Source organism: Equus quagga, chromosome 5, assembly GCF_021613505.1.
Source record: "Equus quagga isolate Etosha38 chromosome 5, UCLA_HA_Equagga_1.0, whole genome shotgun sequence".
NCBI lineage: Eukaryota > Metazoa > Chordata > Mammalia > Perissodactyla > Equidae > Equus > Equus quagga.
In genome coordinates this window covers 39,471,033-39,486,572 of record NC_060271.1, presented here as the reverse complement: position 1 = coordinate 39,486,572, position 15,540 = coordinate 39,471,033, and the positions used below count along the sequence as shown (strand labels likewise).

Below are 15,540 nucleotides of genomic sequence, written 5' to 3'. Positions count from 1 at the left end.
ATACATGGCTTTTGATGAAAACACAGTGCATAAAGCAAAGTAAATTTGCCATATATAGATGAATAGAAAACTGTTTGCATTACTAATTTTTTAAAAATCTACATTCTTTGTCAATAACTTGAGTAGCCACATAGATGGCGTAGTGCCTTGTGCTGCCTGACCAACATTAGTGTGTGCATCTCCTTCCTGGGACTTTAAAGCAGCTCGTCCCTGGAGAGGGGTGATTTCCTGGGCTTCTGAATCTCTGTGAGACCTCCCGGGAGACCGAGCTTAGAGATAGATTTTAAAGAGAGAAGCAGCATTCTTGTCTTTGCCTGTGCGGTGCTCCGCTGGCTCAGCTGTGCCTGGCCGGATACAGAGAATTTGCTCAGGATGACAGTGAAGCTGAATATCAGCAGACATCCCGGAGAACAGATCTGACTGTTAACGTCCTCCTTGGTGGACGTGTGCTGCCTAGCTTGTGGCAGCCTGGTGCTTCCCAGCTTCCCAGCTTTGGCGTGGCTGACAATGCTGTCCTTTCCAGGCACGGAGTTTGTGGTCGTGGAGGATGTGTCCTGCTTTGATACCAATGCCATTATTCTCAAAGGCACCACAGTGCTCACCTATAAGCCCCGATTTGTTGATCGCCCCTTTTCAGGAAGTTTGTTTGGCATTGAGGTAAGAAGTCTGTGTGTTGATCAAAACACTGCATGTTTGGCTCTAGAGAAAAGCATCTGGAAGAGGATTTTACCTCTTAAACTTCCACTGGAGGAGAGAATTACTGGAACTGGAGGGCCCTCGCCCCTCCTCTTGGTTTTCTCCTCAGATCTACCAGGATGTTCTAATGTGAGTTCAGCCCTCCCGTGTCTGGCGGTACATGTGCTGGGGGGCTTTACCTCGTTCTCTTCCACCCTCCCCGCCTCAAGAAGTTCAAGGAGACTCTTCTGGCGCCCAAGACCCTGTCTGGCTCCTGTGTCCTCTAGTTCTGCATGTCTAGCCCTTGGCAAATTTGTGAAGGGGAGGACGTGGCCCTCATTCCCCTGCGTCCTTTTCCCCACAGGGAGTGCTTGTCCCTGTGAAGAGCTGGGGCTCTGTGGTCATGGAAACTTGTTTATAAAAGGTGTAAGGATTTAATGTGGTATTCTTTTAGGAATATCTGATCTACAGAAGGGCACCTTGAAAGTGTCTGCATCAAAGAGTGAGTTGCTAATAGTGGTGACTTAGGCTCTGATTTAATCTCCCGAAGGAGGGAATTTGCACTGGGGTGGCCCTTGTAGCCTGACCGTTACATTATACAATTTTAAGCAAGAACTGCTCTGCTCTCTTTAAGCTAGGGGTTGTGGAGACAGGAGGAGAAGCGAGGCAGATTATTATCTCCATCAAGTGTTCTTAATTCACTGATCTCAGCGAACATTCCTCTTGTTATAACATTAGCATATTTGGTCAGAGTTACTCATCATTTCCTTTCCCTTTACGACTGAACTTTTCATGCCCTATTCTTTCCAGTGGTATTTCAGAGGTTGAATGAACAAAACTTATTTTCACTGTCAGCAGCATATGGTACTTTTTTTTTCTGGTCAGATGTGGCTGAATAAAACCTGTGGTGATTTCACGTCTTGACCAATTTTTTCTCATATGTAGAGAAACCTCAGTGTGGGAGGAAGGATTTATGTGCTGGTGGGATGTGAGTTGATTATGAAATTGTAGTTCGTCTGCTTCCCAAGCCACCACAAGACCAGCTTTGAATGGAAAATCTTGGTGATTGATTAATGAACTGTCAGGTACAATTGGGTTTTGTGTAGCAGAAGCCCCTAAAGGAAAAAGGAAAATGAAACTTTCCTGCTCCAAAGTCTTAGAAAAACTACTTGGAAAAATATTTGAGATTCCTGGAAACTGCTTTCAGGCTTGTTATTTAGGTAGCACAATTGGATCTGAATTTTAAGACCTCTTTGATATATCATTGGGGGAGAATTTAGAGAGAAGGCAAAATGAGTTAATTTTGAATGTAGCAAAGGACCTTCCTGTCATGTGCTTTCAGTAGCACTAGAAAATGCCAAAAAAGGAAGGAGCAAGGGAGACCAAAACGAATGCTTTCTACTTTCCTCTTTGCTCTTCTTGAGCACACAAGATAATTTGGTCCCCGAATGGGAACCCTCCCTCCTTTCTCTCTCCCCATAGATATATTTATCTTTAAACTTGTTACTAGAGAACTTTTCAAACATCTATGAAGTAAACAAAAGAATATAATGAACTCCTATGTACCTAGCACCCAGCTTCAATAATTAATTTTCAATTATGAAAGTAGCAATATATTACATAAAATTGGGGGAGGGGAGGGAAAAATCACTATCCTACTGTACATAATCTCTACTGACATTTTGATGTGTTTCTTTCCTTAAAGTCATGCATAGTAGTATTTTGATTGGGCTGCTTTTTTACATATCTATGTTGTACCTATCTTCCTACATTCCATATGGTTTTTTTAAGTTGCTTTTAAATGGCTGCAAAATATTCCGTTGAGTAGATGTGATATAACCTTGGTTTGCTCTTCATTTTTTATTAACTATTAAATAATGGTTCAGTGAATGTTTCTGTATTTTGCATTATTTCCTTAGGTTAGTTTTTAGAAAGAGTAGGATTATGGGATCAAAGGGTGTGTGACGTTTAGGCCTTTTGTTCTGTATTGCGAAGCTACGTTTCACACGGTGAACCACTGTACATGCTCTTGGCAGCGGGTGAGAGTACCAGCCTCACTCGTCACAGTGTTTATTTCAGCCATTGTTGTGGCTTTCGTGATAATACAGAGCTGATTGTGTCTGAGATAGTCTCTCTTTCTGTTGATGTTAGACTCATCTTCAGTCAAGATGTGAATTCTTGCCATCTTGCGTTTTATTCTATAGGTATTTTCATGCCGACTAGGGAATGAGCACGATACAGCTCTCTCCATTGTTGATCCGGTACAAATTCAAGTGGAGCTGGTGGGCAATTCTTCTTATCAGAATGGTTCGGGATTGATGGATGCGTTCAATAGTGAAGATTTTCCACCTGTCTTAGAGGTAATGATGAAAAGCTGTATAACACATTCATACTCTCCCAAACACGTTCCTGTGCGTGAACTACTATCGACTCTGCTGAGCCCACCATTTGTTCCTTTAGCAAATATGAGATAAAAATGACATTGTCTCTGTCCTAGAAGACCTTGCAGTGTTGTGGAGGATAAAACACCTTCTAATTGTCTGGTGTTACTTGAAGTTCTATAAAAGGTCATAGAGAGCAGAACTCAACGTAGGTAGGAAGATTGATTGTGAGTGGAACTCAGGGTAAGGTGAGTCTGAGCCCAGGGGTGTGTGGGATGTAAGCAGGCGGAGCAGGAGAGCATTCCACTTCAGAAGGCGCCAGAGTCAGGGGTGGACATGGCCCAGCAGACCTGAGACGTAGGAAGGTCTCAGTAGAACAAAGAGGTATGTAGGGAAGTGAGGAGGATGGAAGGCGAAACAAGGGAAGGCGGAGTCAGGCAACGACGGCTTAAGAATTTGGTGTTTTATTTCTCTGGTAGAGGGGGAATGATGCAGCAATTCATTTGAACCAGAGAGATTGAAAGAGAGAAAAGCTATTCTGATTTTTGGCCTTTGAAAAAATTAAAAATAAGTAAATAAATGAAGCACCATTCCCAGACATTCAAACAGTCATCTCATTTTTAAAGTGGTCCAGGCTGGGTGTCTGTACAGCTTTTACCAATGGTAGCGCTATTGCTAATCTCTGAGGAAGACTGGATTTTTGGAAATATTAGTGTGAAGCTTGACTCATTTAAGGTTATGTTTGAATAAAGAAAAGATAAATTTAGTTGGTCAGTTTGTCTCGGAGATTTAAAAAATTAAATAGATCAAAGCAAAATAGATAAACGAAATGTTGCTACTGGGTCATCATTTTCCCCCAGAGCCATTATTTGATCCTCTGCTTAAATGATTAATATACTTGTATAAAAATCATCCCACTGAAATATTAATTCTAGTGCTCTTCCTAGCTTAGTATTTTTTCTTTTGTGCAGTTTTGTGAACATTTGACCTCATAGCTGAGACATTTTGCCTTATCGCTATTAGTGCTTAATTTTTAAATCTTCCCGGTCTTCAAAATGAGTGTAGTGTCTGTTGGACTTCTAGAACTTGTGTTAGGAATTATACCTTTTAAGAGATGTGGACACAAAACCAAATGCAACTTTGAAAACTGCCACCTTTTTGATTTCGCTAGATTCAGTTACAAGCTCTGGATATCAGACTCTCCTATAATGATGTTCAGCTGTTTCTTGCCATTGCAAAATCCATCCCAGAGCAAGCCAACCCTGCAGCACCGGGCGCCGCGGCCTGGGAGGCCGGTGCTGGGGGCAGCTACCCTCCGGGTGCGGCTCGAGTTGGAGAGGAAGTCAAAGAAGGGACCAGACATACCTTAGATCCTATCTTGGGTAGGTGTTCAACTATAAAACCCACTCAGTCTGCTAATAACTCTCCTTCTTTTTAACTTTTAAGATTTTCTTTTGCACAATTAAATTGTTCAGGGTATAATTGTATGTCATTAAGTATAATTGTAAGTCATAAGTATGACTCTAATTTTTTTTATTTAAAAACAAACAAAACACCCCAAACCAACTGCTCTAGCCTACACAGTTTTTTCTTTTACAGTTTCTTCCAAAGTTATATGCATAATGCTAAGGTTTAGTTTTAAACTTTGAGTTTTCCTCCAAAGTTATGTGAATATTACTGTTTGAGTTTTAAACTTTTAAAAACTTATGGAAAAGACTCTTAAAATTATCAGGGCATACTTGATAAAAGTCTCCAATTAGGAACCCAGTTTTGCCTGGAGAAATGAGGTGTTTTAATCACCAGTTTCTGAATTTCTTTTCTTAAGTTACTCTATGGATTAACTTACATAAAGTGATTTATAAAAATCATATACCATTTTCTCCTAGAGTTACAGCTAGCTAGACTGCAGGAACTGGGGTTCAGCATGGAGGATTGTCGCAAAGCTCTTCTGGTGTGTCAAGGTAATTTGAATGAGTGTTTCCATTATCTATTCTTTCTTAATAATATGCTTCCATTTCCTCCCCGCTCCCACAAGATGACTTGGAGAGCTGGAGTGTATTCTGAAGACCCTCCGTGGTCCTCTGTGGGCCAGTAATAATAATGAACAGCAGTATTTTATAGTGGACGAGAATATGGGCTCTGGAGCTGATTTCCTGGCTTCGTATCCTTACTCTGCCACTTACTGGCTACTTATCCATCTCTCTGTGCCAGTGCTGCTTTATCTGTAAATTGAGGATAAGAGGACTTCCCCTGGAGCTTTGATAGAAATGAGACACTGTATGCAAAGCACGTAAGTGCCTGGCACACAGCAAGTGCTCTGCCGATGTTAGCAGCTGTTGCTGGTAGAGGTATTGGTGGCGATGCTGAGAGTCATGGCCATTTACTGAGCTCCTGTATGCCTAACTTGTGTTTCCTGTTGAATCCTCATAGCTCTTAGAGGTGGGCATTCTTCCCACTTCAGATGAGGAAACGGGCTGGGGTAGGTTCAGGTCATCTGGTAGTGAGGGCCCGGAGGGGTTAAGGGCACTGTGCTGCTGTTCTTTCCACTGCACCACACCACCTTCCCACCTCCCTCTGTGTTCCCCTTGATCTCAAAAAAGAGAGATGGCAAAAGCTGTATTTTCTTCTAGTCTTTATACTTGCGTATACATTCTTTCTTTCTATTTCTCTGTGTGCTATGTATATACATATATAAACATACTAGTTTGTACATTGATAGATTGTATGGAAAATATAGTTTTATAGCCTTTTCTACAGTACAATTTTATTGAATAATTACAATGTTATTATGATGTACTTAGTATCAGCAGCATCTTCCCATGTCGTTAAAATTAGTTGTAAATATTGACTCTCTACATTGACCTAAGGGTGTATAATTTATTGAACCATTTTCAGTTGCTTTTCATTCTTTCAACATTATACCCAATTCTGTAACAAACATTTTTCGGTGTGAACTTTTGTCTACATCTTTTAAGTATTTTCTTGGTGGAGAGACCTAGTTTTGTAAATACTGGATCAGAGGGTGTAGATATATTTTGGGGGCTCTTTACTCGAATTGACAGATCTTCTAAAAAGATTGTACCAGGTCACATTCTGACCAATTCTGTGTGAAAATGCTGGTCTCACCACATAATTGTTTGCATTAACTATCATCTTTTTCCTTCTGAAAAAATGACGGTAGACCCAGTTATCATGTGTCCCTTCCTTAGTTTTGTTTTTACCTAGTCATCATTGCTTTGTGTATTTTTATTTTTTTTAATTTATTTTTTATTGAGGAAGATTAGCCCTGAGCTAACATCTGCTGCCAATCCTCCTCTTTTTGCCAAGGAAGACTGGCCCTGAGCTAACATCCGTGCCCATCTTCCCCTACTTTGTATGTGGGACACATACCACAGCATAGCTTGCCAAGCCAGTGCCACGTCCGTATCTGGGATCTGAACCGGTGAACCCCGGGCCGCCGATGCGGAACGTGTGAACTTAACCACTGCACCACTGGCCCGGCCCCCATCATTGCTTTTTAAAAATTTTTAATTAACTTTATACCCCTTAATGTTTCCATTTCCTTTTCTTTTTAGTCTGTAATAATTCAAACACATTTTTTAAAAAATTTTTAAGAGACTTTGGATTTTTGTTTGTTCATTTTTATTTCTTTAGTAACTAAGGCTTAGTTCCGTCAATAATAAAGATGATAATAGCAACTGATGTTTTTAGAGCCTTTGTTATATGCCAGGCTCTGCTCTTTACCTGTACTCTGTTTGTTTCCTTCTCATGTCAGTCGTGTGAGTGGGTGCTGTCGGGCACAGAGAGAGAAAATAACTTACCCAGACCCAGCATCCCGTACGTGCCAGGATTGGAAGCAGGCAGTCTTGCTCTAGAGCCCACGGCCATAACCGCTTACCGCTGTTGCATGCCCTGGCCTCTGGGAATTTATAAGTGTGGGGTTGCATTGCTTTTTTTTTTCTTTTCTTTTTTATCTTTAGCAATCTGGTTGCATTCAGGGGCCTGGTAGTTACCAGTTATATATTACACACGTGCAGTTCTCATTGCTCTCTGTTCTCAAGGCATTTGTGATTGGTTGAGAAGACAAAGTATGTACAAAATAAGACACCTGAGAACAATTACAAAGCAGCACACCAATATATGCAAAACTACATAGTGAAGATTAAGTCCTTAAGTGCCAAGTGGCACCTAGAATTTAGATCCTCTCCTTTCTTCTCTTTCCTCCTCTTCAATGTCGTAGTATGTCATAGTAGTGGAAGGATGGCTTCTTGGAGGCATTTTGAGCCAGATCATGAAAGATGTGGTAAACTTGAGTGGAAGGTGAGCAACAAAGGGGGCCTTGTTCTATGTGCTTAAAAGCAGAATTCCTATTATTATGCTATTTTTTCTTTTTTACATGTAAGAATGTATCTGGGATCAGGGTTCTCTTGGACTGTCCAGTCAGTCCCTATAGACTTTATTTCTCTATTTCCTCTGAGTTGCTTGAGTAGCTGTGGGAACTGGTTGAACTGATCAGCTTTTAATTTCTTTGAAGGCCAATTGAAAAAGGCAGCAAGTTGGTTGTTTAAGAATGCTGAACCTCTGAAGTCCCTTTCCCTGGCCTCTAACAGCCGAGAGAGCCAGGGGACTGTGCCGGCACAGCTGATCTCGGGAGTGGAGATTAAAGCCGAGAGCGTGTGCATCTGTTTCATCGATGACTGCATGGATTGTGACGTGCCTCTCGCCGAGCTCACCTTTTCCCGTGAGTGTTTCCCCGATTTTCAGCTTCATCTTGAGGATTTTCAGTGATTGCTGAATTACTGGGGACCTGCCTTTTTATTATGTTAGTCATGTTCCTCTCTACTTAGTAGTATGGTTTTACATGTGTTTTTCATTATTTGTCTTTTAAAGAAATGTGTATTTATTTGCCTTATATGGCCTTCAACCTATAGGTTGGGATAATAGAGATCGTCATTGACGAAATTTCTGTTATATTAACAACTCCAGCTAAATAATTTCTGATCTCTCCATTTTGTTTATCTTTTGTGTATCTAAAGATTATAGTGATGAGTGTTATTAAAGGCATTTAAACGATAAGCTCAGAAAGTAATGCTTCTACCTTATATATCTTTTGAAAACAAAAAAAAACCCAGAATCTTATTAGGAAGCTCACCTCAGAGTCTCCTCTGTAGGACCAGGTAAGAAGTGAAGCACTATTTGTCTGAGAGCCGTGGGCCTAGGGCAGAAGCCCTTTATCCTGAATCATCTCATTGACACAGTGTTAGGTGAGGCTTCTGAGGGGAGTAAATGCAAATCTCACTGCTGGTTGCTGTTCATTCTCCATTGTTTTGATCTTGCCAGCCTCGTTTCCCTTCAAGGAAAATTTGGTTCTGGGGATTTAATTCGACCTTTCACACGTTATAGAGGTTTTCTTTTTACCTGTACTTCTAGTCACACAAGGGCCACTTGATTAAAAGTAACAACTGGAATTTTGACTGCTTCCATAAGTATCTTTTCTGCAGAGAATAATTATTTCTTGTTTTTCTATGGTAATCTTAAAATTTTGAGCCAGTATTTATCAGGACAAGCTGCTCTTATCACTCGGCCTTCTTTCCAGGTACTCAGGTAGAAATATGTTTTTGATGTTCCCACGAGCTTCAGATACACCTGGGGGCTGAGACTTGGGGGAGGCAAGTTGCCTCATGCACAGCATTCAAAGGTCTGCCAAAAACTCAGTAATTAAGATGAATAATGGGGCTGGCCCTGTGGCCGAGTGGTTAAGTTCACACATTCTGCTTCCCCACAGCCCAGGGTTTCGCTGGTTTGGATCCCAGGTGCAGATATGGCGCCACTCATCAGGCCACGGTGAGGTAGCGTCCCACATAGCACAACCAGAGAGACCTGCAACTAGAATATACAGCTACGTACTGGGGGGCTCTGGGGAGAAGAAGAGGGAAAAAAAAGGATATTGGCAACAGATGTTAGCTCAGGTGCCAATCTTTAAAAAAAAAGGATTAATAATAATGTAATGTAATGTTTTTAAAAATCAGAATTCATGCAAAAAAATTCATGATGAACAAAGTACCAGATTTTTGTGTGCTTCCCTATGAGAGCATCAGTATTAGCTATAACTAGCATCTCTTCGATGTGATTTGTCTGCAAAAGAAAGTCTGGTTGTTCCTGCCCGGCTGCTGCAGTGAGGTTTGCTGTCATTGCAGGTCTGAATTTTCTTCAGCGTGTAAGAGCCAGCCCCGAAGGCCATGCCCACTTTACCCTTTCTGGAGATTATTATAACCGTGCACTATCAGGTCAGTAGAGGCGTATATTATCATGGGATTTCAAAAGCACACTTAAATATTTGCCTGGGCCTATTTACACATAAATTTTACATGAGGGAAAGGGGGTGGGGCCAGATAAGGCAAGATTAAAAACAAGTGACAGCCTAAGTACAAAAGATAGAGATTTTTTATTTTTGTAAAAACGTATCTGTTATGTTGCAACTGAATTATTTAAAAAGTTTTCATAGTTAATTCTTTTTGATCCTGGAGTTTGGCTCACTCTGGAACATGAAATTGCTCAGTAGTGAAGGATCATTGGTCTGGCCCTGATAGTAGCTAAATTTCAAGGGAGATTTATGCCCATGAGCATTTTAGACTTCGAGCTTCCTGCTCCCTGCTGGGCCTGTTTGTTCCATGAGGAGAATACCGAGTCAGTGGTTATGTGTCACCTGCTGTACCTGCCCCCGCAGCAAAACACCGTCGAGCAGAGCAAGTATTCTTCCAGAGACATAAGAGCTGGGTGTGCTGCGAGGCCTTGTCAGCTTTCTTTCCTTCCACTGGAAAGACCAAGGTGAAGGCCTGTCCAACTGACGTTCAGGAGCCATCGTGTAGGAGGGCTGCGTGGTTTGAGCTGTGAACAGCTTCTTGTCAGTAGGAGTGGCTGCAGTAGACGGTGCTGTGCAGTCGAAAGCTGAGGCCCGGGAGGGACAGCTGCCTTTGCTTTCAATGGAAAATTCAGCCTCAGTTTGTTGTGCTGCTGCTGATTGTTCTAGAGTACCTGTCCCATTTAATTTTATACATTTGTTAACATTTTTCCTCTCTGTTCCGGATTCACTTAAACGTAACATTCTTATTTCCTAATTGTTCAAAATGTCTAGCTTTAAAATAATGGCCCCAGTTTTGCTAGTTGAGAGAAACTCTTATAGGGCATATGGTTTTTCTGAGAATCGTTTATTTTCCCAGGGTGAATGTTGCTTACTTTTAAAGTTGTATGAACACACTCAGGTCACTAAGTGCTAAATGGTGTGAGGAGACTAAGATACCTCTTTTATGCTACATATTGGATTGGATTTGTATTGGTAAATCACCTGATCTATAGCTGATGGAGTATACTTAGAAAACTGTCAAATTAACTGGCCTTGAAAAGTTGACTCTTTAAAACCACAGTGAGATGCCATTTTTCTCACCCAACAGATTGGCCAAAATTAAGTGTGACAATACTAAGTATTGGTGAAGATATGAGCCTTAGAACTCTTATTTCCTGCTATTAGAATTGTAAATTGGTACACGCACTTTGGGAAGAATTTGACATGATCTAATAACATTGAGTATAGGCCTATTTAGCAGCCCAGCAATATACTTCTTCTCCATCTGTACCCCAGAGACTCTCTTGCTTATGTGAACAAGAAAACAAGTACAAGACTGCTTATAGTGGCAGTCCTCCTAATAGCAGTAAAACTGGAATCAGGTGAGTGTCTCTGAGCTGTGGAATGGATAAATAAATTATGGTATATTCACAAGTGGATTACAGTTCAGTGGTAAAGTAAGTATACCACAGCTACATGTCATCGATATTGAGTAAATCTCAGACATGTTGTCGAGCAGAAATAGAAACTTGCAAAAGAATACATATAGGTGGGTTCCATTTATGTAAAGATCCCCAAAAGGACAAACTAATTAATATATTCTTAAGAAATGCATACGTGTGTGGTAAAACTATAAAGAGCAAGGAAGTGATTAAAAATTTAAGCTAATTGGGTTGTGTGGGAGCGGGGTGGTGGGAAGGGGGAATGAGATGGGGCAGTGGCACTCAGGGACTTCTAAGGAACTTGTAATTTTCTATTTCTTAAGCTGAATAGTGGGTACATGAGTATTTGCAGTAATTTTATTCTTTAAACCATAGCTATGTGTTGTTTATATACCTTTTGTACGTATGACATATTTTAAGAATAAATGTTTGAAAAACTTAAGTTAATGAATTTCCAAATTATGCCTATTTATTCAACCAATGGGTTCTTGATGTAAGCAGGAGAATAAAATGTAATAGTTACATCAGCAACTGATAATATTTTTCCAACCTGAGTCTGAGACTCCTTTTTCCATCTTGAGTGGGTCAAAAACAGGTCCTGCCTGCTCTTTAATAGAAGAGGACGTACATGCTCCCTGCCCTCCTTCCTCCCAGCTCTGGAAGACCGTGGTGGGGGTCCATGTACACTCTTCCACTCATGTCCTCTGACAGCACAGACATCTGTTGGGTGACCTGTAGCTAAAGATGGTGCTTTCATTGTGAAATCAAAGTGGAAATAGAAAACTGTTAAGCTATAGTTTGTGTTGCTCAGCATTGTGAACAGTGTTCCCCTACAAACTCTTGATATCTGCTGAGCAGATGTCTTATTTCCTGTGTTCTTTTAGGCTGGGAGCCATTTATTGAGCCATGGCCGTGCTCTGTATCCTGGCAACAACAGGCAGCTAGTCGTCTCCATCCTCCTCGACTGAAGCTGGAAGCCAAGGCCAAACCCCGTTTGGATATCAATATCACTTCTGTACTAATTGGTGAGTGGAAGGTTGTCTTTGGAAGATTGGTACCTCTCTGTACGTAAGTCCCTTGCCTAGAAGACTATTAATCCTGGTTTAGCAAATACTTGGGCCCATACCAGGCATCACTTATTCATCATGGCTGCTTTCCTGATAAACCTTAACCTAGCCTCATCAACCTATTGTTCCAGAGTTGGCATCCCATATTAATGCTGCGAATGATCACACAAAAGCTTAGACTACTTGGGAATCATAAATGTCCATAATGAACTTGCTCTCCATGATACTTGGTTAATGGTGTTTATTAAATGCTCTAGAAGTGAGTTTAGATTCACTTCTCTCAGGCTATTCACAGAATGATTCTTAAAAGGTATAATTTTGACCTTGTCTTTGTAGCAGGATAAGTCACCTGCACTGTTTCCCATCAAGGATGGTGTTGACCTAACTGAAAATCACTCGGCTGAAGGGTTGCCAAGCTAATGGTGTGTGTTCTGACAGTTTCTCTGGCAACATTGAAATGTACATTCCTGGATTCAACGTAGTGAGTCAGGACCACTCTGTGCTTGTACTTTTAGCATCTAAAAGAAGAGTAACGTGATCATAGAGTCAGGTAGTGCCTACCCTTCACTATGAAAACTCACACTCACTGTTTGAATTATTGATCTCACAATGTGATTTTTGGTAATACTGTAGTTATCTCTGAGTGATAACATATACTACTGTAAATCTGGGAACTTCCTTCAGTGTGTGTGTTGGATTGAGGCTCTAAAATATCCATTGCCTTATTCCATGTCAGAGTAAGATGGAGAAATGACACCATAAGTTCATCGATCCCCAGATTTTAAAACCACTGTTTTACATTATCAGATTTCATTCATTCATTTTCCTGGATATTAATATCAACTGTCATACTAAATTGATCTCGTGACCCTTCTATACTATATGATTTTGACTCCTATGTTATTTCTTATATAATGTGATCATCTGGAAGTTTAGATAAAGTTTAGGGTAGTGCTTTGAAAAGCTATGATAAACAAGGGCTTACCTCAAGTAGAAGTTCTCTTGGTATTTCTAATGAGCATCTGTCTGTTTAAAAATACCTTCCAGAAGGCGTTCCTGTCAGGGGTGAAGCTGTTTGCTTCTTTACCTTCAGTTCCTTAATACTGTGCTGAAACCCAGAACCATCGCAGTGGCCTCTTAGTGTTCAAATAAATCTCGTTTATATAGCCAAATGTAAACCAGAGACCACTAATTCTTGTTCTAAAAAGTCTAATACCTTAGTTAGTATAAAAGGTCTTTATCCAGGTGTCGTAGCCTGCTCTCCCTATGATAATTCTCCTCTCAAAAGAGGGAAACTGCTCCTGGAGAATTACCAGCTCGGTTTTAGCCTCCTGAGTTTGGTGCTTTTTTAGCAGTGTCCTAACTGGTCTTTCTGTCTCCAAATCCTGTCTGTTAGCCTGGCCACCACACTTCACAAACTAAGTCATTCTTTTTCCTAGACTTCTCTGCTATGTCCCTACCCCAATACGTTGTGCCAAAGTCACACCGGAGTATTCAGTGTTCCCAAAATGTGCCATGTACTTTCATGTCTTGAAGTGTTTGCACATGCCATTCTCTGCCTGGAATGTCCCTGTATTCCTAATCCCACTGGTCAGCTCTAACCTCTACTCATTTGTCAAGACCCAGAACAAAGGTCCCCACCTCTCTGTAGATTCCTGTGGACTTTGGTCCATATTTTCCCCAACTTCTGCCAACGCAGGATAAATCATCCCCTGTTCTGTGCTCTTTTAGAACTTTATTTATCTCCTTGTTTTATTTAGTTCCTTTCGTATTGTGTCTAGTTAGGTTTTGTTAACATTAATTTCTTCCAGTGGAGTGTGAGGTTCTCCAGGGGACAGACTTTCTCAATCTAGCAGAGTGCCCAGCACATAGTGAGGCATTCAATAAAAGCTTGTTTTGCTGAATTTGGAATCGCTTGACTTGAACCCTTAATCTTTTCTACTTCTGTTGTTAATATCTTTGGGGAATTCTTTCTAGACCAGTATGTAAGTACCAAGGAGTCGTGGATGGCGGATTACTGTAAACAGGACCAGGAAGCAGGCTCGGCTGCGTCAGAAGACTGGATGGGCTCTTCCGTGGATCCTCCGTGCTTTGGACAAAGTAAGATTTTTCCTTACAAATGTCTGATTAAATCACTACAGAGCCGTGTTTCATTGAGAAATCCAAATAGAATCGTTATTTTCTATGGAAAGACCTACAGGAAATTCTGACTATCTTCTATAGTTCTGTTTTAGTCTTTGCAAGAGACATTTTTCTGGCACAAAGTACTAAACTTTTGATATGAGCTCTAATTTCACCTTTGTGGAAGAGAAAGGATCTGCGATATACAGTTCCTAAATTCTGGTAACATCGCATATGAACTGGTGCGTCTGAAAATGCATTGAGATCAGTCCTTGGTCAGTTTCTGTTTTACTCGGCAAAACATTCCAATTGATTGGACTTTTTGACTGGATTTTTAAAAACATCTTCTGGTCTTCTAAATCTGGAGGCAGAGAGTTTGGATATATTCTTGAAGAGAAGGAGGGCAGAGTCCTATGTGGAAAATGTTTTTAAAAGTGGTCCTGTATTATTCATAAAGTATAAAAGAATTGAATGCCCAGCCTCTTGAAGAAACAGGAGTCAGTTTGTTCTCTGTTAACGATGTTTTCTTTCCTTATTTATTAATGCTTTACCGTGGAGCTCTGATTTCCTCAGAGCTGGGGAAATTGTGATAGCCAACAGCATGGTCCTTAGTTGTTCCACAAGCCATTGTCATCCACATTCAACTCAGCCCCAGCTCTTTCCGTGTGGTTTCTTTGGGAGTCTTGGCTGGACTTCACATAGCTCATGAATACTTAAATATTCCATCTGGTCTGCAAACATGTCACGGAAAGATGGATTTTCTTAGCGTATGAAGTGTTTGAACTGGTTCGTCTCTCCTCAGGGTGGATGAATGGACTTTTTATCTGCCTTGTACTTGCAGAAGGAGGGACAAGGAAATGTCAGCTTTGCTTGCTGTCTGTCTCCCAGGCTGTGCTTCTGAGTCTCAAGGTCATTGCTTAGGCGCCAGGGCTTTTCAGATATCATCAGCTTAAATTCTGGCTCCTCCTCTAACCTTCCCAATTTGTGTGTCAAGAGAATGTAACGTAGTCTACCCAGAAGACTCGAAATAATGTTTGTAATATATAATGTGTCCTAGAGAGTGTGTTTCTTAAAACATTATTCATACAGGGGGATCTTAAATCCAGATTTAGTACAAACACCAGGAAGGCCTAATCTTCAGGATTGTTTTTTGTCCCTTTCCTACCCCCCACCTTTTTTTTAACGTTCTTCTCTTTCCTTACAGTTAATAAGCTGCCTTATCTATGTTAAATGCCAGTACTAAATTAAAGCTGGATTTTTATTTACTTACAGATTTTTATGGTTACTTAGGCTTATAAAGGTGTAATATATCTTTTTAAGTAGACATCAGTGAATATACCTAAATTTCCAAACTTCTTATTGGAAATTCCTGGGTGGTAGTATAGCAAATGAGATTGTATTCTTTTAATAGGCCTGCTAACATAATTGTTGGGCATTTGTTTTGAAAGTCAGTTTGAACCTTGTTAAACTGATCACAGACTTTTGGGTCTTATTCATGAATATTTAGTCAC

General features: G+C 40.6%; 1 protein-coding gene across 9 annotated transcripts in view; it reads left to right on the top strand.

Annotated features, from left to right (window-relative positions):
* The window catches only part of VPS13D (vacuolar protein sorting 13 homolog D), a 253,122-nt gene that overhangs the window by 71,882 nt on the left and 165,700 nt on the right, over nt 1-15,540 (top strand). For all 9 annotated transcript variants that reach the window (XR_006888444.1, XR_006888443.1, XR_006888445.1 and 6 more), the window contains 8 exons: nt 524-657; nt 2,880-3,035; nt 4,228-4,438; nt 4,943-5,017; nt 7,591-7,797; nt 9,254-9,343; nt 11,726-11,866; nt 13,886-14,008. Coding sequence is in view for 6 of the 9 variants with exons in the window: in XM_046660125.1 (XP_046516081.1) it covers nt 524-657; nt 2,880-3,035; nt 4,228-4,438; nt 4,943-5,017; nt 7,591-7,797; nt 9,254-9,343; nt 11,726-11,866; nt 13,886-14,008 (1,137 nt within the window). In the remaining 3 variants the exon portion in view is untranslated. The remainder of the gene's footprint in view (nt 1-523; nt 658-2,879; nt 3,036-4,227; nt 4,439-4,942; nt 5,018-7,590; nt 7,798-9,253; nt 9,344-11,725; nt 11,867-13,885; nt 14,009-15,540) is intronic.